Source organism: Ovis canadensis, chromosome 24 (assembly GCF_042477335.2).
Source record: "Ovis canadensis isolate MfBH-ARS-UI-01 breed Bighorn chromosome 24, ARS-UI_OviCan_v2, whole genome shotgun sequence".
NCBI lineage: Eukaryota > Metazoa > Chordata > Mammalia > Artiodactyla > Bovidae > Ovis > Ovis canadensis.
Genome location: NC_091268.1, coordinates 49,703,869 through 49,728,168, shown reverse-complemented (window position 1 = coordinate 49,728,168; position 24,300 = coordinate 49,703,869). Strand labels below are relative to the sequence as shown.

Sequence of the window (24,300 nt, the reverse complement as noted above, 5' to 3'; positions counted from 1 at the left end):
TCAGCTGGGTCAAGGGTCCTGCCTGTGACCCGGGCCCTTGGGAACTGTCCCAGGTCTGGGCTCACAGGGGAGGCCCTAAGCTTGGTTGAACGAGACCTTTAAGAACATGCTGGAAGACCGTGTCCCTTCTCTGTCTTGTTAATTACGTGGAAGGTTTCTGTGTACCTAGGGAGGGACTGGGAGGAGGGCAGGGAGGTGATGCAAGGAAGTCCTGCTTGGGATGAGGGGTTGGCATAAGGGACACTGGCAGGGCCAGGCTATGTAACAGCTTGAGGTTCTGACCAGCTTCCTCTTGCAGGCCCGCTTGAAGGGCCTGTTTGGGGGCCGCAAGGAGGGGCAGCTGGTGAGACATGTCAGGCTCACAGCCTGTGGGATGGATGGGTGGGACCGAGGGGTGTGGTGGGGACAGTAGGTGGGAGGAGAAAGAAGTCCTCAGGATGGGGGGCCGCAGAGAAGAGGCAATGGGGTTACACAGAGTCTATGCTGGCGCCCAGTGCTCGGCCATCCCCGCCAGCAGCCGACCCCCATCACGAGACCCCAGAGCCTCCGCAGTCGCAACAGGTTTATTGTCGGCAACAAGCACCTCGATGCTCTCCCGGGGGGCACAGCCCAGGAGCGGGTGGGGTGGCGGCTGGGAGCAAAGCGGGTGCTGAGGTCCAGGCCTGGTCTCCTGGGCTCTGCGCTCCCTCCTGCCTCTCTGGATCTGAGAAGTGTCAGTCCATCTGGGAGTGGGCCACCGTAAAGGGTGGCTTCTGGCTGGCTCTGCCCTGGGCAGGAGAGGAGGGCCCCGGCGCAGCCTGGGGCATGTGGTAGAGATGGCGACGGGGAGCAGCCCGGCCTTACAGAAGAGCGAGAGCAACTGAAGCTCCCTGGAGACATCAGGCGGGCGATGACTGGCCAAAGCCTTGTCAGCCCTGGACTCCGGAGCCCCCAGACCCCTGGCACCCCCAGCCCAGGAGGGACCTGGGCCCTGCACCCCAGTAAGAGGGAGTGAGGCAAAACACTGAGAGTGCGCGGGGGTCTCCCAGCACTTGGCGGGGCACAGCGCAACCTGTGGGGCACCTCACGTCTGCAGCTCCAGGATGCGGCTCGGCTCCGAGGGCGGCGAGCCGGCTGGGCTGGACCTGTGGGCCTCCTGGAGGTCCCCGAGCACCTGGAACAGCTCGGCCAGTGGGTCCCCAGGGGCTGGAGGCAGATGCGGGGTCAGAGAAGAGAGGGCCCCCCCCAGGGAGGGAGGCCCCACCCACAATGCCTGAAAGGGGGCTGGGGTGGGTAGCACCTACCTTCCCCACGGCCCGTTGGCCCGCGGCTTGCCTCTGGGCCCGTGCTCAACTGTCGGTGTTTCTCCCTGTGGGGAGAGAGGACAGGCTGTGAGGCTCCCATGTCCCCACGGGACCCAGGGTGACCCCAGCTGGGACTCCTGAGCTGGAGGGGGTCCTGGGGGCAGGGGCCTAACTTTTCCAATCTACAGGCAGAGATATGGGCCCAGGTCTCAGCTGGCCCCCACTCACCGCCCTCGTCCTCGCTTCCAGCCCCCTCCCTTGGTCCCCCCTCACCCCTCACCCCCCACCACCCTGGCAAAGGCAGTCTGGAAACCAAGGTTGAACCGTGTCACTCCTGTTTTGGAGGGCCCTTGGGAAGAGGGCCAAGCGGAGCCTGAACATCCCCTAGTGTTAACTGACCACGGAATGAGTTTCTTTCTTTTGGGAATAGGAGACAGTGATTTTTTTTTTCTGGCCACATTGCACAGCATGTGGGATCCTAGTTCCCAGACCTAGGGTCAACCTGCACCCCCTGCATTGGAAGCACGGGGTCTTAACCGCTAGCCCACCAGGGAAGTCCTGAGAGTGCTGTTTCAAGCGTGGCTCCTGACGCGTTCACCAACGGCACCCCGGGCCGCTCAAGTACAATCCTCTGTGCGCTTACACAGAGGGAAGGCGAGCAGCCTTCGTGCAGACCTTGTGCCTGTATTGAGGAATTCTATGGGCTCAGCCCTTTGACTGTCTCCTGGATCTATTCTGGGAGAGGCGTGTCCCTCTGCTGAGGTCTAACAAGGTCGCCCATCTCAGGTGCCTCAGGTGACCCCGGGGGGTCAGTCTGGTCCCTAACTCCTCTGTTCATTTGCTTCTTCAACATTTACTAGAAAAAGAGAAATCTGTGCTGTTTAAGCAAACAAATGTATGATAATCTGCCTCAGCAGCTGTAGGAAACCAGTGCAGCAGGGGGCCGTGGACAGGTGATCGGGCCAGAGGCTGCAGTTCCTGGTGGGGCAGAAGTTCTGGGCAGCAGGATGGAATGGGCCAGGGCTGGTCAGAGGCTCTGGAGGTGGGGAGGCTCTCAAGGCAGGCTGTGCTGGTTAAGAGCCTGGGCACTGGTCTCACCTGAGCCCCAGGTAGGTTGGGTTCAAATCTTTGCGCTCTCTGTTGCTTCCTGGCTTAAATGGGGGAATGATAAGAATCCACCTGTTTCAGTAGCTGCAAAAAGTGGTTTTTAAAAAGCACCCCATGTTTTCTAAGCTGGAGCCAGGGGCTTCCCTGGTGGCTCAGGGGTAAGTAATCCTCCTGCCAAAGCAGAAGACATGGGTTCGATCCCTGGTCGCACATGCCTCGGAGTAACTAAGTCCACGTGCCGCAACTCTTGAGCCTCTGCTCTAGAGCCTGGGAGCCAAAACTACTGAAGCCTAGATGCCCTAGGGTCTGTGCTCCGCAACAAGAGAAGCCTCCGCAATGAGAAGCCCTCGTGATGCAGTTAGAGCACAGCCCCCACTCACTGCAACCAGAGAAAAGCCTGCAAGGCAATGAAGACCCAGCACAGCGAAAGATATTTTAAAAAATAAAGTACAGAAATAAAACTGAAATAAGCCAGAGCCAGGGCTGAGAACCACTGAATTGAATGAGTTTGCTGAGGGCAGTCCCGGTGCTCCGAGGGCCCCACGGAAGTACTGGGCAGATGAGGGGGCAGGGTCAATCAGGGCAGGAATCAACCACAGCCTGACCCTGGGCTTCCACAGCCCTTGGCACCTTCATCCAAAATAGAGCCAGCCTCGTGCTGCAGAGATCCAGGCACCCTGCCCTCCCCAGCTGTGGGTGCCCTAGCCAGGAAGGTGTGGGGGCTGGATTAGGAAGGAAGAGAACAGCCACCATGGAGAAGCCCTGAGCCCGATCCTGGCTCTGGCCACCCCCAGCCCCCCAGCACATCCCCGGGGGCTGCCCAGGCTCTGCCGCATGGGCCTCACTGCCCCCGAATGGGCCTCCTCACCTCAGTGCAGCCTCCACACCCAGGAGGTGCCTGTAGATGAGCTGAGCCTCCAGGTCGTGGTCGAGAGGGTCATTCCACTCCTGCAGGGTCACCCAGGACCGTGTCTTGTTGCAGCCCAGATCTGGGGGCAGAGAGGGGACAGAGTGGTGGGCAGGCACTGTGAGCTTTCACATCTGACTTCCTGGAATGCAGATGGGGAAACTGAGGCCTAGAGAGGGCAAGGGGTGGACTCAGGGGCCCCCCGGTGCGGGGCTGGGCTGGGGGCATAGCCTGGGAGGTCTGGCCCAGGGCCTGTCGGTGGCACCCACACTTCAGGGGGCAGCCCCTCATCTCCCTCCTGTTCAGCTCCTGAGCGGTAACTGACATAACCGCAGGATGTGGAAGTTATGCAGGATACAACCTAGGGTGCTGGACCACTTTCTGGAAGATTCCTGCCTAGAAGGAAGCTGGGAGCAGCCAGGAACCATAAGGTTATGGTGAGAGGAGCCAGGAGGGTTGTGCCTTGGAATGAGCTGGCTCTGCCATGTGCTGGCTTCACGACCTTGGCACAGACACCCGCCCTCGCCAAGACTCTGTCTCCCCTTCTACAGTATGCGGCTATCAGGCCCTGCCTCGTAGCACCCTGGGGAGCCCTGCTGCGCCAATGACAAGGGTTCTCGCCACGTTATAGCCGGAGGCTGCAGGCCAGGCCCATCACCCAGGGACATGCTCGTAACAAGCTGCCCTTGCTCCCTGTCAGAGCCAGGGCTGAGCATGAGTGAGTGGGCCATCTTCCCAGGGCCTGGACCACGCCGAGCTACGGGGCTCAAGGCTTGGCCCGGCCTGCAGGCAGGGGGTTGCTCAAAGTGCTGTGTCCTCTGTGACTGGGGAGCAAGAATTCTGTAAAGCAGATACAGATAATGCAGGAAGATCTGGAATCTTCAAGAACTTTGCTGTCCAAGAAGATAGCCACTAGCCACGTGAGACCATTCATATAAAAATGAATTGAAATTAATATAAATTCAAAACTCAGCTCCTTGGCTATACTCACCGCATCACAAGTGCTCAACAACTGCATGTCCACAGCTGGCACACACACAGTGTTGGGCCATACAGATACACACCATTTCCATCATCACTGAAAGTTCTAGAAGCTTCTCTCTGCCATCCCTCTAGGGTCCAAGGCCCAGGGTACCCCCAACTCACAGCTCCAGTATCGGGCTGCCAGTGTGGCAATATGCAAATTCAGGAGCTCTCTTCAGTCCTCTTTAGCAAGGAATCCCTAAGGCATGTTCCTCAGAACCCTGGTTCTGCAAGAAGCTCTTTCATTGGGCTGAAAAAGGCTTCCCTGGGAAAGGAGTTTGGAAAGAGCTGGACTAGATGGCAGCAGATATGGGATGCTAACTCTGGCCTCCTCCAGGGTCTCTCAGGCACCCACAGGCTTTGTACACACCAAGTGGCAGTTCTCAAACCACCAGATCACGGGACCCTTTCTGCCCAGAGCACCTGCATGGCCTGGCTGGCCTCAGGAGTGCCCACAGGTGCCCAGGTGGCTCCCAGCTGGCCACCAAGGTGGGGCTCCAGAGCCCCATGTCCTAGGCAGGGGCCTGAGGCCTATGGGGGACAGACTCAGCACTGTGGCTTTCTGGCCTGCATCCCACCTGTCTTGTCCCTCTGGTGGCAGCAGCTCCATTTGTCCCCACGGAAGACGCCAGGGTGGTAGGAGCCCAGCAGGCCGGTGTTGTTGATGCAGACCTTCCGCAGAGCAGACAGCCACTGGTTCAGCTCATTCACACACTGCAGGGGATGAGGGGGAGGGGCCATGATGAGAGGTCACCGCCTCCAGGAAGCCCTCCATCCTTGAAGCTGCCCTGCCTCTCAGGACTACATAGTCTTGAGAGTTGGCTCAGCAGCTTTGGGGGAATTAGAAAAAGCTGCCCTTTCTCCAGATGCAGGCAGCCCACACCCAGCACATGGCCTGGTGAGGGAGCGAAGGCTGCATGTCAGCCCCACTGGCCCCCTCGGCCAAGCCCCTGGGCAGTCCCAAACCCGCCAGTCATGTGTGCTGGCTTTGCTGTCACCATTTCTCCCCTGGGGCTCTAGACTCTGACCCATCAGGGAGTCCTTGGGGGTTGGGCCCCATCAGATGGGTCTGTGACCTCCCATCCCTGCATCCAAGACAGTCACTCTGGGGAACAAAGCACGTCTCCTCCCACTTCTCCATCCCCCTTGTTCAATGTCCCTGCTCAAATGCTGCCGTCAGAGGCCCTCCCTGAGCTCCCCTCCCTGCCGCACCCCACTCTGTCCCCTCTCTCTCAGTCTCCATTGCCAATGTCAACAAAGCGCTGACGTTAAAATAATGTCAAATATTTTCACTGACATTTAAAATATTTATTTATGGATTTATCTCCTTCCCCGTGATGGAAGCCCATGAAGGCAAGGACTCTGTTCTGTCTGCCGCAGTACCCCCATCACTTAGATTAGTGCCCGGAACCTAGAAAGGATTCAATGAATATTTTTTAGATGAATGAATGGGTAAGTGAATGGGTTAATACGTGAAGAGGAGAAGGAGATCTGAGAGAATGACCCACAGCCACACACTTGCATAAACGATTGTTATGTGTGGAAACATATGTACACACACACACAGAAACACACAGACACCAACTTAAGACAAGTTCCAACAAATATATACAATGTGAAGATTCAAGACACAGGGACACACTCATCTACGCACTGGACCACCCTGAGACCTAGGACCTATGTGTGGGTGCCAAGACAGGGCCACACAGACATGGGCATGGCCTCCCAGGCACCCAGACCCCGAGAGACACACCCACGGCACTCACATCAGCTTTCACACCCATGCTGTGCCTGATGCAGCGACAGGCGGTCGGAAGCTCATTCAACCTTCACTCCAGCCCACCCAGGGTGGGGAGAGTTTCCCACAGGACCCCCACTGGCCGTGGGCCCCCCTCCGCATGGCCCACACCTTGCACTGCAGGTAGGCAGTCTGGAGCCTGCCCGAGTCATCCGTGTAGATAGCCTGCATGACGTGGGAGCTGCCGAAGCTCTTCTCCTCCACCTTCTCTGCTGCCCGGATGTTGGCGAGCTTGATGAGGGTGCTTTTCTAGGGGGATGGGGACAGGGGAAGGGAGGCTCAGGCCGAGGTCACTCCCCTTCCTATTTCTGGGCCTCAGTCTCCCCTTCTGCAGCACCAGGGGTTGGCACCGGGGATCCAGAGGACTCATCCTCCCAGGAGCCTGCTCTGAGAGTGACCTCAGCCAGGACAGAGTACAAGCTCACTCAACCTGGCCTCTTGGGGGCCTGAGCATGCCTCAGTGCCCCACCTCGCTCACACCCCGACCAAGAAGCCAGGGCCAGACACTGCAGCTGCTGCCCACCCCAGAATCCCCTAGAAAGAGGACCTTCTTCCTTTTGGGTCTTAAGTCACCCTGTGGCTGCCACCAGGAGCTGGCCCCTGCCTGGCTTTCTTCTCCAACCCCGGTGGTCCCTGAGATGGGCCAAGAGGAAGGGACAGGTGCCTCCAGGGTGTTCCAACCCCTCAGAGCCCCTCTTACCCTCTGCCGCCCTTACCCACCTTGGAGCTGGGGGTCTTGGCAAAGCTGAGGGCCTCCGTGGTGAGGGAGAAGTGGAGCTTCTTAAAGGAGGAAGATGTGAGGGGGCCTTTGCCCTTGGTCCTATGGATGAAGAGCGGCCCCTCCTTCACCGGGGGTGCCTGCAAGCTCAGGGCCCGCTGCAGGTCCAGCTCTGTGGGCCAGAGAGGGAAGGCAACACGTGAGCCCTTGGCGGGGGAAGGCGGGGGGGGGGGGGGGGGGGCGGGGGCGGGGCCGGGGGCGGAGCAAACTTCAACATCAGGCTGTGGGTGGAGCAGCGAGAGGCACTGAGGTGGGCGGGGCAGGGGCGGGGCCGCGCCCTGAAGTGCTCACCGTCTTTCTCCTGGATGTCCACCAGTTTGGTGATGAAGTCCTTCAGCTGGGCCACGCCCTGGCGCACTGTGGGCTGCAGCGGTTCCATCCAAGTCTCCTTAGCCCTGGAAGCTGGCGTGTCCATGTTGCCCACGTTCTGGACCGCCTAGGGGTTCGACAGCAGGAAAGGCCAGACTCTGCTAGAGTCAGACGCCCGGCGACGGCTGCTCCCACCACCCCCCACCTGCACCCTGTCTGTGCTACTCCCACAGTAGAAATGGAGGCAGGGGCGACCCAAGCTCTGCTCAAGGGCCCACTCTATCCCACTGGGGACCGGGGCGGGGCGGGTCACAGTTTGCCGTCTTTGCTGCTACTGCTGCTGCTAAGTCGCTTCAGCGTGTCCGACTCTGTGCGACCCCACAGACAGCAGCCCACCAGGCTCCTCTGTCCCTGGGATTCTCCAAGCAAGAACTCTGGAGTGGGTTGCCCTTTCTTTCTCCAATGCACGAAAGGAAAAGGGAAAATAAAGTCGCTTAGTCACGTCCGACTCTTAGCGACCCCACGGACTGCAGCCTACCAGGCTCCTCCGTCCATGGGATTTTCCAGGCAAGAGTCTTTAGGGAACTTATAGTTGGGACTGAAAGTGAAAGTGAAGTTGCTCAGTCGTGTCCGACTCTGCGACCCCATGGACTGTAGCCCACCAGACTCCTGTTTCCATGGGATTTTCCAGGCAAGAGTACTGGAGTGGGTTGCCATTTCCTTCTCCAGGCTATCTTCCCAACCCAGGGACAGAATCCGGGTCTCCCGCATTGTAGGCAAGACGCTTTACCATCTGAGCCACCAGAGAAGTCCATAGTTAGGGACTACTTGGGGCCAGTCTATTGACCCGTGGATTTCACAGCAGACTCTGCTCCACCAGGTACCCTGACCCCAGCCTGGTGCCAGGGAGATAAGGGCAGCCTGGGAGTCAGTAGATCTGGGAGTTAGAAGGTCCCTGTTCTCCCAACATGTGCTGCAACCAGGCCTTGGGCACCCTCCAGCTCGCGGACTTGTTCCCTTAATCATGAGACTGGGCGACCATGAGAAAGCTTTGAAAACTATGAAGTGCCGTGCCACAGGAGGGCACCGGCGGCCTGCCACAAGGCGTTCCTGGAGCCGATGTGAAACACAATGGGTAACATAGCAAGGGCCCCACTCAAGCACCCAGCTGGGCATCTTCCGCCAGGATCCGCAGCCCCGGACCTTGGCCAGCAGGAGCAGGGTGCGGCTGGTGCGGGCGTCCGCGTGCCGCTCTCGCAGGTGGAAGAGCTTGGGCGCCAGGATGGCAGGAGAGACGAAGCGCAGGCACAGGAAGCTGGTGACGGCGATGAAGGGCACGTTCTGGAAGGGCGTGAGAGAGTGGGGGGCTGGACTCTGCGAGGCCTGGGCTCTTTTGACATCTCCCTTCCCTCTGGGACTCTCTCCCTCGCTCCCGTGACCTTCCTGAGCTCAGCCCCAGCCTGGGCTTCTAACATCAATCAGGCCCCTTCCTACCAGGCCCTGAGACACCCACCCCTTCTTTTCCCGCCACTTTCTCCCCTCCGTCTAGCCCCACCGACAGAGGGCGCACCTCGTCCTGGGCGCTGGGGAAGCGCTCGCGCACGCGCCGGAAGAGCTGGCGGAAGGTGGCCCGGACCACGGCGGGGCACGCGCGAACCGAGCGGCTGAGTGCGCTCAGCAGCGCCCCCAGGTGGGCGCGCAGCGTCTGCGCGCTCTGCTCCAGCACCTCGGCCTCGGTCTGAGGGCGGTGCAGTCCAGAGCACCTGAGTGGGCCCCGGGGGCGGACCCGCCGAAAGATCGAGGTCAGCGCCTGCACCCACGACTCCGACAGGGGCGCCCGGAGACACAGGTGTAGAAAGACATCAGCCAAGACAGGGACACAGTCAACGCACAAGTGGGCAGAGCAGACGAAAGGCCGACTCAGGCAGAAAGAAACACACGCACACTTTCCCAAAGGGCCTGACCCGTCCCCCTGTCCGTCCCCCACCCCGCCCTCAGGGGTCACCCCTGGCCTCACCCTACATCCTTGACCTCCACCTTGCTGGGATCCAGCTCCACGTACTTCTTCTCCTCAAATACCCTGTCAATGATGGGGCCCAGGACTCCGTGCAGATACCGCATCCCTGCCACCTGGGGGCCACCGCGAGCAGCGTTGGTCCCGCCTCCCACCTTCGGCTACCGGCCCTCTCTCCCCGCAGCTGGCCTCCCAGCTACCATCTGCCTGCTGTAGCCACCCAGGGTAGAACCTGGCGCACACAGGGAAAAGCTGCTCAACAAACTGCAGCCACATGAATGAATGAATGAATGAGTGGACGGAATTCTCAGCCTTAAAGGGCCCCGGACAGGAGGCAGATGAGCCAAGTTTAAGGCGCAGCTCTGTCTCTCCGCCTCTAGGATCTGTCTCCTCTATAAAACAAAGACAATACACCATGCAGCCTCACCTTCAGAAAAGACTCCATGGATTTGGAGGCCAGAGAATTGCTCCGGAACAGGGTGTTCGCCTCACCTATAAGCAGAGGTTCCCGTGGGCAGGGAGTTGAGAGAGTGACAAGGCTTTGGGGAAGAGGATGGAGGAGCTTAGGACTAGGGGCTCCTTGCTAACCACTCAGTAAAGAGCCTCCTGGCCACCTGTCAACTCAGCACCCCATCTCTGCCTTTTGCTTTTTCCTTTACTTCTGAATCTGACCCATCTCCCTCCTTAACTGGACCCATTGGCCTCCTGCAGGAGGACTCTGGGATTTCTCACCTCCGAGCATCCCTGGAGTCCTAGGCTCCCGGCCCTCCACCCCAACCTGGTGCCCTAACAGGCCACTCCCTCCCAGGCCTCACAGGTGCGGCTCAGCTCCAGCTGAAAGAGCAGGTCCAGGAAGTCTTTGGCCAGTCCTTGCCCCAAGAAGAGCTTGAGCAGGGTGGTGGCCACTTCCTGGCGGCACTCCGTGCTGGTCGTCTCCTCAATGAGTGAGATCAGCTGCCCTGGGCCCTGCAGGGGGCGGCGAGGAGAGGCGGGGCTGCAGGACACACAGGGGAACCCCAACCCTTCCCTCTGAGGACCGCAAAGGACCACGGAGAAGGCGGCCCACTGTCCCAAGGGACGGAGGGGTCCTGGGCACTGGCTGGTTCTGACGGCTCAGATCTTCGCTCTTCAGAGCGTGTTTAGAAGGACAGGAAAGACACACCCACGGTCCCTGAGTCTCCCGCCTTCCCCCGGGGGCTTCTCACCTGGTGGCCCAGCTTCACCTCTCGGCACAACAGCTGCACCAGGGGCTGGTAGCAGCTGGATGGCAGCACCGTCTCGTCCCGCAGCCTCACCTCCAGCTGCAAGGAGCCCAGGTGGCCCCTGGAACGGGCAGCCCGTGACCTCTCCACCAGGGACCCAGGCCGCCCGGGGCCAGCCCCTTCCCCACTGCCTCTGTCTTCCCTGCCATCCCTCTGAGCCAGCCGGCCCTCCACCAAGGTCTCCTCACATCGTCTCCTCCACCTCCCATTCTCTGCCCCAGCTGTTCTGTTTGGAAAGCCCTTGCTCCCTCCATCCTCAGGGGAGCTCCATCCGTCTTCAAGACCTAGCTCCCTAGGGACCTCGAGACTCCTGAGGACCCCAGGCTTCACCCATGTGGGCCTGCTAGGCTCCCCGGCCTTGAGTTTGTCAACTCCCAGAGAACAGCTCCCATGTGTATATTTTACACAGGAAGCAAATCCCCAAGCTTCATGACAACCTGCCAGGGGAAACTGAGGCTCAGACTAGGTAAGCAACTTGCCACATTAGACCTAACTTCCAAGCTCCCCTGTTCTGACCCCTCCTGGGGAGGCTGCTGACCAAGGCTTGATAGACCCTAAGGCCCCCCACCCCCACTACCTGCACGACAGCCCGGCTAAGTGACGAGTGACAAGACTGCCGTGGCTGGTTCTATGGAAATGTCTTGGAGTTGGACACAGTGGTCCACCCAACCCCTGTCCTGATGAGGGTGTATGTGTAGGGACGGGGCTCTGGGACCTCCTGTGGACTCACAGAGCTGAACCATTTGAGGTGGGGACACTGCTGTTCCTCCACTTCCGGGCTGAGTAGAGGGCAAGGGGGCCAGAGAGCTTCCTTATACGGTTGCCAGATTCACCAAAATAAAAATACAAGGCACTCAGTCACACTGAGTATCTTAAATATGTTTGTCTCATACACTTCATGGACACACACTAAAAAATCAGTTCAAGGTTTATCCCAAATTCAGCTTTACCAAACATCCTGTATTTTATCTGGCAACCCCATTCCTGGAAAACTGGGGGGAGAGTGAGAGCTACGGCTCAGGGACACTGACTCAGAGCTCTGGAGACTTGAACTCTGGTCTAGGGTCTGCAGAGACACCCTTAAAGGGAAAGTATCTGAAGGCTTGTTCTAGAATCTGCCAGAAGACGGAAAGCAGGAGGTTCGTACTGCCTTGGAGCTCTGAGGTCAGGGCTGAGCCCAGGACTGTCAGAAGGGAAAGAGGAGAAGATGCTAGCCTGGTGGACAAGGGCACAGGAAAACAGGGGCCGATCACTCACCCCCAGCCGGCACACCTGCCTGCCTGCTGGAGCCGAGGCTCAGCCTCCCAGGGCCCAGACCCGCCACCCCTGCGGCCAAGCCCCAAGCACTCACTCTTCCCGCCGGCTCTTGGACTGGTCAGGCTGCAGCCGGAACCAGCCCTCCTCCCGCTGGGCTGCCCACAGTCTCTGCACATTGACCACCACCTGGGAGCGGGACAGGCCGTGGTTGTTGGCGGGGGAGAGGTGGGGACGACCCAATGCTGGGATCCTTGTTTCTCTTCCTTGCCAACCACTGTTCTTTGGAGAGGGGGTACCTGCTGAGGGTCCCTGAGCACCCGGGGGATCCCAGGCCTCCTGAGTGCCCGGCTGTGGGATGGGACAGCCGGAACGGAGGCCGGCAGGGGTGGCCTGAAGGGGCAGGGCACTCACTTTGCCCAGGAAGTCATTGCGGCTGACAAGGTCCCAGTCCCAGGCCTCCACACACAGCGCCTCCGCCGCCCCTTCCTCCAGCTCGAACTCAAATGTCTCGTTCCAACGTGGGTAGCATGACTTTTTCACAATCTGCCCCAAAAGAAATCCCTGATCACTGGAGGCGGGCTGACTCCACCAGTCTCCCCGGGGCCACCCGAGCGCAGGGCCCCCCCACACATCTCCCTTGGGTTCCCTGCAGGGGCTCTGAGGCAACAACCTCTCCTTGTCCGCACAGAGGCCCCAAGATAGCAGAGGTAACGATTCCGTGTCCAAATCCCTACTCACTTCTCAAGTGGGGAAATCGAGGCCCAGAAGGGGTAAGACACTAGTCCAAGGCCACACAGCAAAATGGTAGCAGGCTGCCCTGAGAACCCAGGTCTCGACGCCCTCCCCACCAGGGGCAAGTCCACCCCGCCCCTGCCGGCTGTTTCCCAGAGTTGAGAAAAAAGCAGTCTGGGCAGGGGTTGGACTTGGCAGATTAACCCCTAGGTGGGCAGACTGTCGCAGCACACCCAGGCCAGGGGCGAAAAGGCAGCAGAGACCGCAGAAGCTGGCACCAGAAAGGTGGACCCACCATGCACGCTGGGAGAGGCCACCCTGCTTCCCCGAGCCTCCTCTGAGAGACCACAGACCTCAGCTGACCTCCCCGGTGATGGTGATAGAGGATGAGGCCGTGAGGGCCTGGGCAGGTCCCAGAGCCCCCGGCCAGCTCCCGGCCCCCCAGCGTCCTCACCGAGGTCTCCTGCGTGCGGCCGTTGTATCGCACTCGGACGAAGGGGTCAGAGGCACCATTCCGGTCCTTGGGGGCGAGGTCCCTGCAAGGGACCAGAGCACCCACTTGTCACCCAGTCTCACCCAGGTGGACACCCCCTGCCCCACTGTGGGGTGACCCTACACCAGGCTGGAAAGGCCTGGGCGCAAGCTGGGAGGCTGCGGACAGTATCTCTCCGTTTTCTAGACCCTGACTCCCACTGCGTTCACCCCATGGACCCTCCCCCGTGTTCCCCACACCAGGCTAAGGGTCCTCCAAGGCCCCTTCTGTCTCCAGCCAGCTGTTGCGCCTCCTTGGGTGGCAGGGACGCGAGGCAAGTGCGGCCCGGAATAGCCCGGCCCAAGGGCACATCTCACTGCCCTCCGTTCCCAAGGCAAGGCTCACCTCTTTGAGCCTCGGTTTCCTCATCAAGAAAGTGGAGAAGACAATCCCTTGAATGGAGGTAACGGGCTCCTAGAATGCCTACCTCCTCCTACTTGGGCGGGGGGGGCCTTGGGGAGCAACCCCCACCACCATCCTGCCCTCTCCCTGCAGCTGGTCCTTCACCAGGACCAAATCTGGCCACGGCTCCCCCGGCTTAGCACCCTCTTTGGAAGAATCACGAACCCCCTCTGCCTTCCCTTCCCCGGAAATAGAATTTTCTGCTCTTTTCTGTCTTTTCCAGTTTACGCCTCTTATGACTGCTTCTCTTTCCTCCTCAGAACTGCCTATTAAAATTCCAGAGCGTGGCCTTGAGAATCTGCCCAGAAACAGGAGGAGAAAATGTTCTTCCTGCCTCTGCAAGAAAGGCAGCTCCCTAAGGGGCCAAGAGCCGAGGACAGCAGGGGACAAGTCCCCTCACACACCAAAGGGGCGTCTAACTGACCGCTGTTGCCCCTTTGCCCCCAACCCCGTCACTTCCTAAGAGGCGGCCAAGTCGTGTGCATGTGTGTGAGCGTGCATGTGAGCGTGTGAGCACTCAGGTTACACACAGCCTGGCCTGGGCGAGGCTGAGGACGGAAGAAGTGAGTGGGCAGAGGGGTGGACGGTCTGTGAGGATGACAGGGTGCGAGGGGACTGACTGTAAGTCTGCCCAAGTCCAGCCATTTTCCCTGGAGCTGGCTGTGCATGTCCCAGCCCCAGGACGCAAAATAAAGCCCAGCAGAGCCACAGGCCTCATGTTCAGGAGGCAGGCTTTCCTCCAGAGCGACCAGCCACCCCGCGGGGACTCCACAGGTGCCAGCCAGCTGGTGGGTCCCTCCACAGGCCGCCCCCACTCCCACCCTGGAGGCAGGCAAGGACCCGGTGGAGGTGGGTTGGAGCCAGAAAGGAAGGTGCTTCTCACAGAGTGTGTGTGACTCACACTCAGGCCCCGACGGGAGTGGAGCCTGCAGCTAAAAATACCCTGGTGGAGGCGGGGGGTTCCCTGGCACAGGTGACAGCCCCAGCTTCCCATCCGAGTCACTCTCCCTCCGGGGAGAACCCCACCCCTTCCTCTGGAGATTTACAGCAACTCCTTTCACCGCCCCCACTACCCTACCCTACCCTACCAAGGGCTCCCCGCCAACCCCACAAGTCAGGCCAAGTTGACAATGAAGTTAAACCCAGGGGAAGCCCAGTCCTGGCACTGGGGCTGGACGATCGGGGAGCAGGGTCCCCTCCCCCTTCACCCCCCACAGCTCGAGGATGCCTGGAAGTCTAGCATCAGACCAGCATCCTTGCCCCTAAGAGAGACAGCCTCCCACGGGGTCACCGTGGCAGCGTCTTCACGTCCCCAGGCTCCCCCCAGAGCCCGCCATCCAGGGAGGAAGCCTGGTGGCATCAGGGAGAGGAGGCCTAGCACCATAGCGGGCTTCTCTAGTTCCGGGGGGCCCCCTGCCCAGCTCCCCATGGCTCACCTGGCCTCCAGCACAGAGCAGCGCAGCCTGCAGGCGCGGGTCCCCGGAACCACCTCCAGCCGCAGGTGGATCTCGCCCTGTACCTCCTCATCGGGGTCGACCTCGGTCAGGTGGGCCCACCCGCTGAAACCTAAGGGGCCGCAGCTCAGCCAGGGGCCTGGCCCTTCTCCCACAGCGGCCCCACCCAAACACCCCAGGCCCCTGCCTGATCGCCTCGAGGACCTCTCAAGCTCCCGGGAGGCCAGGGCTGCTGCCGCCAGTGGCAAGCGGGGACACCGAGGGTCAGGAGCTGAACAGTGGTGGGGTCAAAGTCCAAGTCCAGCATGGTCCCAAGCTGCATCTGGTGGCCCTGGCCTTGCCCCATCCTGGGACAGGCCTCTCTGCCTCAGTTTCCCCATCTTAAGAGACGGGGAGAGTGGGCTGCCGGGAGGAGGATGCGACAGATGGGGGTGCGACAAGGGGATGGCATCACGGGGGCCACTGGCCCCTGAGCGGCCAGCTGGGGCCACAAGCAGGAGAGGCCTCAGGCCTGGCAGGGGCCAAGAGGCCCCGTGAGTCAGCATTGGCCATCCCTGCAACCAGGCCCGCCCCAGCGTCAGGGATGGGAGCAGGTGTGTGCCGGGGAGGCCCCTCGGGAGTCACGGGGGCTCAGGCCAGCAGAGCCTGAAGCACCTCTGAGCTCCTGGTCTGAACCTCCACCAGCAGATGGTGACTCAGCCCGGAGGAGGCGGCACCGGGTCACACGGCCAGAATGGGGCAGGGCTGACCCCTCCAAACAATGTCAGTGTCCCCCAATCCTCCAGGGGCTCTCTAGCCACGCCTTGCCCCAGGCCAACCCCCTCGACTGAGGACACTGGGGACCAGGCTGAGGAGACCTGGTGGGGTACACAGACAGCCAGACTGGGAGGAGGGAACCCCACCCCTCGACAGTGGAACATAAAGAGGCCCCTTCCTCTGTGTGCAGAGGTCTCAGATCTCACTAGCAGCCCCTCATCGCCCCGGGGGGATGTGGTCCCAGCTACAGGGCAGAGGCCGGGGAACAGGCGACAGAGAGGGCCACGGGCCCTTCGGGGGAGGGCCGTGATGGCTTTCCTGAGCACAGGAGACTGAAAGATCCCAGAGGAAGGTCTCAGATCAGGGGATGGGCCGGGGACTGGGCAGACCAGTGTAGGGGAAGGCAGGGGACGAGAAGCTGGCGTGGCCTCCCTCCTGGGGTCTTACCCTTAGGGTGAGCGGCCAGCGTGTCCCTTGTAAGGCAGACCTTCCCGATGACATCATCCCGGCTGGAGGGTGGAGAGGGAGCCCGAGCTGGGCAGGGCTGGTGCAGAACCGGAGACCCCCAACACACCCCACCCCCTTCAGGGCCCCTCTCGGGAGCGGGGAGGCTGACACTGCGGTCACTTACAGGAGCCTGCATGGAGCAGGGCCCGTGACCCTCTGGCAGACCCTCTCGGGGGCATGTGTCTGCACGTGGACTTATGCGTGTGCCTACCTACACGCCCAGCTCTTCTCTCCGGGTGCCTGTGTCCAAGCTCACACCCCCATGCACACACAGCCCAGCACACACATGCACGCGTAATGGGGTGTGAGCATAGCGAATCCACACACACGGACACAGATGCTGCACACATCCAAGCCCTGCGCCCTGCAGGTCCCCTGGGCTCCCCCTCCTTCCAGGCTGTAAAGAAGAGGCAAAGTGACCCACAGTCCCAGAGAGGGACGGGGGGCGGGGTCCAGGCCCCAGATGGGGAGCGGGGTTGTGCCCACCTGAGAGCATCCTCATCCATGACGTAGAAGGCCACCGAGTGGAAGGTGGGCGGCAGGTGCACCTCGTACTCCTCACCCCAGAAGGGGCAGAGGGTCTTCCACACAGTGGCAGTCCTGCAGGAGATGACCCTCAGCACCGCCCACAGACCCCTGGCTGGGACAAGGCGGTGGGCGCTGCGGGGCTGGAGCCCACCCGTCCCTACATCCCCCTCCATTTCCCGGAACGACTGCTCTGCTGAGTAATGATTCTCCCTGTCCCTCCATCGTCCGCCGCCCATCATCCCCTCCTGGCCGTGCTTTCTGCCCTGGCTGGGGCACTGGCTGCATCTATCAGGCCATTTTCCATTTGGGGAAACTGAGGCCAGAGTTGGCAGTCTCTGGCCTCAGGTCACACAGCAGGACAATGGCAGAGCCAGGACTGGAAGCCTAGCTTCCCAGCCTCCCCTGGCTCCTGATGCTGAAGAGACTCGCTCGCTGAGGGTGGAGGCAGGGGGATGGCCAACCTGACTCTGGGGACAGACGGTCCTCCTTGGGGGGAACCTGAGAGCCAAGGACTGGAGCCTGCCCCACAGAGCCAGCTCTGGTTCATCCCAGGGCAGAACCCTCGACTCACAGGGCTGCAGACACTTTCCTGGTGGTCCAGCGGCTAAGACTCTGTGCTCCCACTGCAGGGGGGCGTGGTGAGCTCCATCCCTGGTCGCAGAACTAAGATCCCACATGCTGTGCGGTGTGACCAAAATAAACCCCGCAAAACTCCTAGGGCTCAGCAGGGTAAGCTGAAACCCTCCAAGGACCTTGATGAAGGCTCAGGGGATCACCTTCACCCCAACCACTTCTTGGACAGGCCACTTGAACTCTGGGGCCTTGATTTCCCTGTCTGTCCTTGAGACAACCCGAGCAGTCAGGCATCTCCCCACCCTGCTCCCCCCATCCCCCAGTGTCCATTCTCTGGAGAAAGCCTGGAAAAAGGCATGCTGTTTGCAGGTGGGAAGCACTGTGGGGCTGAGGTAACCGCCTTGGCTATTGATTAGCAGTGGGCACCCCAGTGGGCAGAAGGGTGGAGCAGCTCTGGCCATGAACTTTGGAGGCAAAGGCCTTCGCGGGAGAGGATACCAGACAGCAAAGACCCTGCCCAGCATCATGGGGCCCACGGGGAAAGGGATATAGCACAGGGAAAGTGACCATTCTGGGCAAGTTAGCTTTTTTTTTAATGGGATGTGATGCTGTTGTATGGAGCTCATGGTAAGTATTAAACAGGCTGCAAAAGGTTTAGCATAGGGCCTGGCAGAGTCCATCCTTCCTGAGTGACAGCTGTGGTTACCAGCCATTATCCTCTGGCCCTTTGGCCGGTTGTAAAGTTGTCAGGAGGAACAGAGTGGGTGGGAGGCCCTTGGCTGAGAGCCCAGCGCACCGTAGATAATCCTTCTATGGGCGTTAAGGCCAGTAATTAGCAAGGCTAGTCGGTCTTTTCTCACCTCCCAGCAGGCTGTCAGGACCTAATGGGCACCAAGAAATCAGAAGCTCCAAGCCCTGGCCATCTCCATGCAAATTTCACACGCCCTTAGATGTGGGAGTTGGGGGGCAGGGCAGGAGGGCTGGACGGGGCTGGCAGGGCGGGGGCGGTACCTGATGATGGGCTCGTTGTCCACCTTCACAATGCAGTAGGGGTCGCTGCTGCCGGTGCTGCAAGAGACGGGAGGGACTGATGGGGGCGGCGGGCCATGGGCACCCCTCCTCCCACCCCAGGAGAAAGGGCAGTCCAGGCTGAGGCACCAGGTCCTAGGCTGGGACCCAAAGACGCCTCAGGCTGAAAAGTGTGCCCCCACTCCTGGTCTGGGAGGAGGCTGGTGAGGCAAAGGCAGGAACCTGCACCAAGGCTCCCCAGCCACTGCTTCTCCAGCTCAGGACAGGTCTCTTCTCCTTCCTGCCGGCTCCCACAGCCCCCAAACCCTGCCTCGTCCAGGGGAGGACAGAAACAACAGTCACAAAAGCCCCTCCACCACGTCAGTCTCTCCTCTGAGCCTTGGTTCCTGCTGTTCCTTCTGCCTGGACTGCCTTCCCACTCCTCCCAAGACCCCTTCCCAGCTCCCCTCCTCTGAGAGCCCACACCTGTCCCAGAGGCTGGGAGTAAGGTCTCCCCTCCCATCCCAGCACTGCTAGTGAGGTACTGTCACCAACTGCCTCCTCTGCCTGACTATAACCCGAGAGTAGGGACCACTTCTGTGTTGACAGGGCTTGGCACAAGACTGCGTCCCCGGGAGTGTTGAGAGGAATGAATGAATGAATGGACAGCCATTAGCCTCAAGCTCCCAGCCATCTGGGAAAGAATAAATACGGAAGGCAAGCCAAGATGGCTTGGTTCCTCCCGTCTCTGTTGGCGGGGGATCCGTGGGGTTGAGGGCAGCCCTGGCCAGGCCCAGGGTCTCTCCTGAGCAAGAAGCGGGAGTGAACTTTCTCCAGAAGTGCCCTCCAGGTCTGCAACTCATAAAATGGAAGACGTTGGATTTGCATGTTGGAGGTTGGGGAATTCCAAGCCCAGCTTCCCTACACAAAAGGGGATCCTCCTGCAGAGGAAGCTACTGGAGACAAAGGTTCTCCTGATACCGATGGGAAATGTCTCCCAAGACTCAGTCCCTCCTCCCCGTAGACTGGGATCTGTAACACCAGCTCACAGGGTGGCTGACCTGATGTGAGGGCCAGCCCACAGACTGTGTTTAGTAACTGTTAGCACAGCCCGGAACTCTCTGATCTTCCCTTTGTAACCCTCTCCCATTGTTCAAGAGCCCTGCCCCCTGGTTGGGAAACTAAGATTCCACTTGCCTTGCAGCAACTAAGCCCCAGCAAGGCAACTCCTGAGCCCTCCAGCCACAACGGGAGTCCATGCACTGCAGCTAGAGAAGATCCCATGTGCTGCAATCAAGACGATGCAGCCAAATAAATAAGTAAATATTTTTGTTAAAAAAAAAAAAAAAAAGAGTAGGCTTTTACGGACCTGAGCGCACTGGTGGTCCCTGACCAGCTGTTGGGACTTGTGCTCTCTGCCCTCACGAGGCCCTTGGGCTGGGCCCCTTCCCACTTCTTCCCCAAACCACTCACTGCTGCTGCTGGCCCAGCCTGGCTCCTTGCAGGGCCTCTATATTTAGGGCCTTGGCAGTTTCCAGGCTGTAGAAGGGGGAGGATCAGGGCAAATCCTGAAATAGCCCCGGGACCGTCCCCAGGGCCGCTGGGCAAGGGAGCCAGCGGGTCACCGGTCACCATGAGACTCAGCTCCTCTCTGGCTGGCCCAGGCACCGGAGGATGGGGAAGAAGCAGGACAGAACCAAGCAGGCTCTGGAATCTGTTCAGGGAGCACCGCTGGGCCCTGTGCCCTTAAGAGGACTAAAAACCCACGAGTGGAAGTGGCAGAGAGGCGGGTGGCCACTGTGTGATGACCACCCCTCCTCCGAACTGTCTCAGTCAAGGTGGATCACCAAGAATGAAGGCGAGCTCCCTGTCCTCAGAGGCATCCAAGTGCTAGCTGGAAGGGATGTTGCTCGTGAGTCAGGCTTGGGGCTCATGAGGCCCAAGGGTGCAGGCTCACCACCATCACTCCTGCCTCCAGCACTCAGGGAGGGCCTCCTGAGATTTCTGAACCCCTGCCATGCCCAAATGCTTTGCATGGCATTTGCAAGGCTGGGTCCTCACTGAGCCCCACAGCAAGCTTGCAGCCTGGGTCCAGACAGGATGCTTGGTCTATCAGCAGAAGAGTGGATCTGACTCCTGACGTCTCTCCCTACAGGCTGTGTGGCCCTGGCAAAAGACTTTCACATCCTAAGCCTCAGTTTCCCCATCTACAAACGTTTGTTGTAGCATTTGTTGGAGCAGTGTTCGGTCGCTCATTTGTGTCTGACTCTTTGTGACCCCATGAATGGCAGCACGCCAGGCTTCCCTGTCCTTCACCACCTCCCAGAGTTTGCTCAAATTCATGTCTATTGAGTCAGTGATGCCATCCGAACATCTCATCTTCTTCATCCCCTTCTCCTCTTGCCCTCAATCTTTCCCAGCATCAGGGCCTTTTCCAGTGATCAGCTGTATAAGGCAGATATGAGACGACTCATTGGAAAAGACCCTGATGCTGGGAAAGGTTGAGGGCAAGAGGAGAAGCAGGCAGCAGAGGATGAGATGGTTGGATGCCATCAGTGACTCAATGGACGTGAATCTGAGCAAACTCTGGGAGACAGTGAAGGACAGGGAAGCCTGGCGTGCTGCAGTCCATGGGGTTGCAAAGAGCTGGACACGACTTGGCGAATGAACAAAGAGGACTGCATGGGAAAGGTCCTCAACACATCAGAATCTCCTCTACCGTGGAGCAGGTGTCCCTGAGGGCGCCGAGAATGCCGAGACGAATGAGTCATGGTTCCTGTGCTCAGAATCATGTGGCAGGGGCAGCCCACAAAGGAGCAGCTGGTACCAAGGGCTTCATCCTAACTCCAGCTGACCCAAAGTGCTACAGGGCAAGGAACCCTGCCCAAGGGCACCAGGGAAAGCTCTGGAGGGAAGCAGAAGTTTGGAAAGGGTCCTGAAGGATGCATAGGAGTTTTCTAGCGGCCCATGAAGGGAAGTGCTTGAAGGCGGAAGACTCACACATGTGCGAGAGCAGGGCAGTGAAGGCCAACAGCCCAGATGTGAGGGCCTGAGGTGGCGCAGGTTCACAGCTGGATCTAAGAAATGCTTGATGAGTCAGAGCTGCCTATACCAGCCACTATGGCGAAGACAGACCAAAGGAGGGGAGGGGAGGGGAGTACACAGGAGGCAAGAAAAGAGATTCTGGAGGCAGAACCCACAGAACTTGGTGACCCCTCCCCTGGGGATGGAGGCACCCACTGAGGAGTCTCTCACCTGCGGAGAGGCAGGGCTGGGGAACCAGGCATCAGGGTGGGCAGAGTGCAGTTTCACTGCCCTTGGCTGCTAAGAGCCTGGAGTCAGGCACTAGGGCCAGCGCTGTGGGGATGGGGAGGGAGGCGACAGACGGAGGGGCTGCACCTCCCAGCCGCCACCAGCCGGAGGAGGCCAAGCTGACCTAGATACCGGTGCCAGCAGGGGGTCGGGGGGCGGGGGGTGCTTGGAGGCTGGGCCTGGAGACCGAGACCCTTCTCAGAGCTCATCTGCCTCCCCACCCGAGAGACCACATTCCCAGCTCCAGCTCCCCTCCCCTCCCCTCCCCTCACGCAGCGAAACCCACCTTGACACAGCCCAGCACCCTCCCTCACCCATCGCCATGACAACTGCTGAGCCTGGCCTCCTCAGGCCCAGGGGGCCTTGAACTGGAACTGCTGGTGGCGCTGAGCGCGCTGGGAAACTCCCGGGGACCACTGGGCTCGCGAGGGAGGTGCCTGAGACCCCTCCTCCTGCGCCCCACTCCCGAGTCCGCCCCCCCTCGGCATCCCGGCACCCGCTGAGGAGCCCAGGGGTGGGGAAGCTGCCAGCCAGCAGACTTTGGACCCTAGGCTGCCTCCGGGCTCCCCGCCCCCGCCCCCGCCCCTCCTCCAGGCAGCCAGGCCCTCAGGCTTCATACTTTCCATCACCCTCCACCGAGAGGGATTTCCACCTCCAGTTTACGGCGGGGAAACTGAGATTTAGTGGACAATGAGCCGCCCAAGGCTCATAGGAGGGAGGCGGCAATGGGATCAGACAGCTCAGCTCTGGCACCTACCGAGAAGGGTGGAGGTGGGGAGAAGGGGAGGGGGGTGTGCTTTGGAAACCTCAAATCTGGCCAGGGACCAGGGAAGGTCCTAGATGTCAGTGCTTGTGAGGAGCCCTAGGATTAAGACCTTGCTCTTCCACCTGGGGCCAGCATCTCCCTGTTCTCGGAGCCTCCGTTTTCCCATCCGTAAAATGGATCAGTGACAGCGGCCTTGCTGGGTGGTTTTAAGGGTTAAAGGCTGCTCCTCAGGCAAAGCTGAGGACACAAGAACAGCGACTCCCAGGACACCCCATCCTCCACAGATCCTGCCTCTAGACCAACAGGGCTGCTCTTCCTTCCCTTTTCAAAGGCACAGCAGGAAGCCCCAGGGCATTTCGGGTGCAGGGTGCATACTGCCAGGAACTAAGTGTTCCAGAACTCCTGAGGAAGACCCTTCGTTTTTAGGAGGGCCCTCCACCCCCTCCAGCCACACCCCCCGCAGTGCACAGAGACAACTCCTTTTCTGTCTCCCCCACGCCCGCTCCAGTTCTATCGAAGCCCCTCCCGCTTGTAAGCCTCCGTCTTCCTTCACTGAAGGCCCCTTATAGACCCCCCCCGCCCCCTCCCCAGTCCCGGGCCCTTCCCTGTCATCCCCTGTCCGGTGTTCCAAGCAAATCTCACTGTCCCTATTTCCCTGCCTGTCTCCCACCGCAGCCGCACTCGCCACACCCTCGCCACCACTGCTCTACTTGTGGCCGGGCCGTGTAGACCCCAGGAAGGTGAGGCGGGCATAAGGGGCAGCACCCCTCCTGGACAGTTCGGGTTCCCATCCCCAGGCTTGCTCACATGTCCTTGGCGGGCAGGTTCTTCCCCTCCACGATGCGGATGGACAGCGAGCTGCGCTTAGCCATCGCGGGTCCGCGACGCGGGGTCCTCAGCCAGGGGAGCCGGACGCCAGGTTCCAGTGCAGCGGCAGGCAGGCGGGCGGGGGAGAGAGCGCTGGACTGGGCGCAGGAGGGGGGCGGGCCCCGCGGGGTGGGGGAGGTAAACGCGGGGGCGGGGGAATCTCGTCCACTTCGTTCACCCCCCGCCGCCCCCGCCCCACGTGCGGGGACACAGCGCCGGGACGGACCAATCGGCGGCCGGGGCTCCCCCGGGTGGGCGGGGCCGGCCCAAGCCGAGGCGTTCATTGGGCACCTGAAGCGGTGTGCGGGCGGGGCCTGCTCCGGGCGGGGGCGGCGATGGTTGGTCCCGGCTCGCTGGTGGTGGCGGGGGAAGCGGAGGGGCCAGGGGCGCCCCACTAGGCAAGTGGGGACCCGAGGCCGCAGGTGACGTACGCCAGGACTCGCATGGGCCACGGGCGTGATCCGAGTGTCTGTACCCAGGCGTTCAAGGGTGTGGGCCCGAGTGTGAGCTGGGAGGCGTGAGCAAGCGCGGGGATGCGCCGGTGGGATCGAGCGAGGAGGACAGCACTGGTCCCCGGGGGCTGACTTGGGGAGGCCCCTGCAAAGGTGTAAGTTGAACGAATAAACAACTGGATGAATTTAGCAAACAACAGGTGTGTTGGTGTTAGACTCTCGGGGACCCAGAAGGAGGTGAAGCGGGGCAACTCAAATGTCCCGGGGATCCAGAGGTGTGGGGATTAGTCTGAAAGAGCCGGATTATTTGGGGGAACCTACTTGGGAGAAGGGGGCTTCCTCAGTTGTCATCTCATTTTCGCCTTTTACATGCCCGGAGTGAGAGACTGGAGGAATCGGTCAGGTTCACAGAGGAAAAATTATGTGCTGGAAGGTCACACAATTGGCCCCTGGTGGGGCTAGGCTAGGCCTCCCCAGAACTTCGGGCCTGACTGGGGGACCTTTCCAGGCCAGCAGGATCCTTCTCTGAGACTCAGTGTGCCCCTTCCCAAATCTAGAAGTCACAGTCCAGGTCTGGCACAGTGGCAACTGGCTCTGGCAGCTCACTCAGGGGTGGGGGTGTGGGTAGGTGGGAGGGGTATTACCCCAAGCATGACTGCAGACTTGGGTCCTC

General features: G+C 60.4%; 1 protein-coding gene across 2 annotated transcripts; it reads right to left on the bottom strand.

Moving 5' to 3' along the window:
- Positions 1-547: 547 nt before the first annotated feature.
- LOC138429774 (ras GTPase-activating protein 4) lies at positions 548-23,383 on the bottom strand. 2 transcript variants are annotated; one of them, XM_069571500.1, is made up of 21 exons: positions 23,116-23,383; positions 18,234-18,290; positions 16,608-16,721; positions 16,062-16,123; positions 14,841-14,970; positions 12,925-13,006; positions 12,150-12,281; positions 11,833-11,924; positions 10,425-10,542; positions 10,035-10,185; positions 9,647-9,711; positions 9,223-9,335; positions 8,776-8,968; positions 8,409-8,546; positions 7,188-7,332; positions 6,839-7,008; positions 6,230-6,367; positions 4,899-5,034; positions 3,259-3,379; positions 1,284-1,348; positions 548-1,185 (listed from the first exon to the last, which is right to left on the bottom strand). In XM_069571500.1, exons 1-21 carry the CDS (start codon positions 23,178-23,180, stop codon positions 1,064-1,066), a joined length of 2,409 nt encoding a protein of 802 aa, XP_069427601.1. In that variant the 5' UTR covers positions 23,181-23,383; the 3' UTR covers positions 548-1,063. The 2 variants fall into 2 exon arrangements, with proteins under 2 accessions (XP_069427601.1, XP_069427602.1); XM_069571501.1 differs by lacking the exons at positions 14,841-14,970; positions 16,062-16,123; positions 16,608-16,721; positions 18,234-18,290; positions 23,116-23,383 and adding an exon at positions 13,430-13,629.
- Positions 23,384-24,300: the final 917 nt, after the last annotated feature.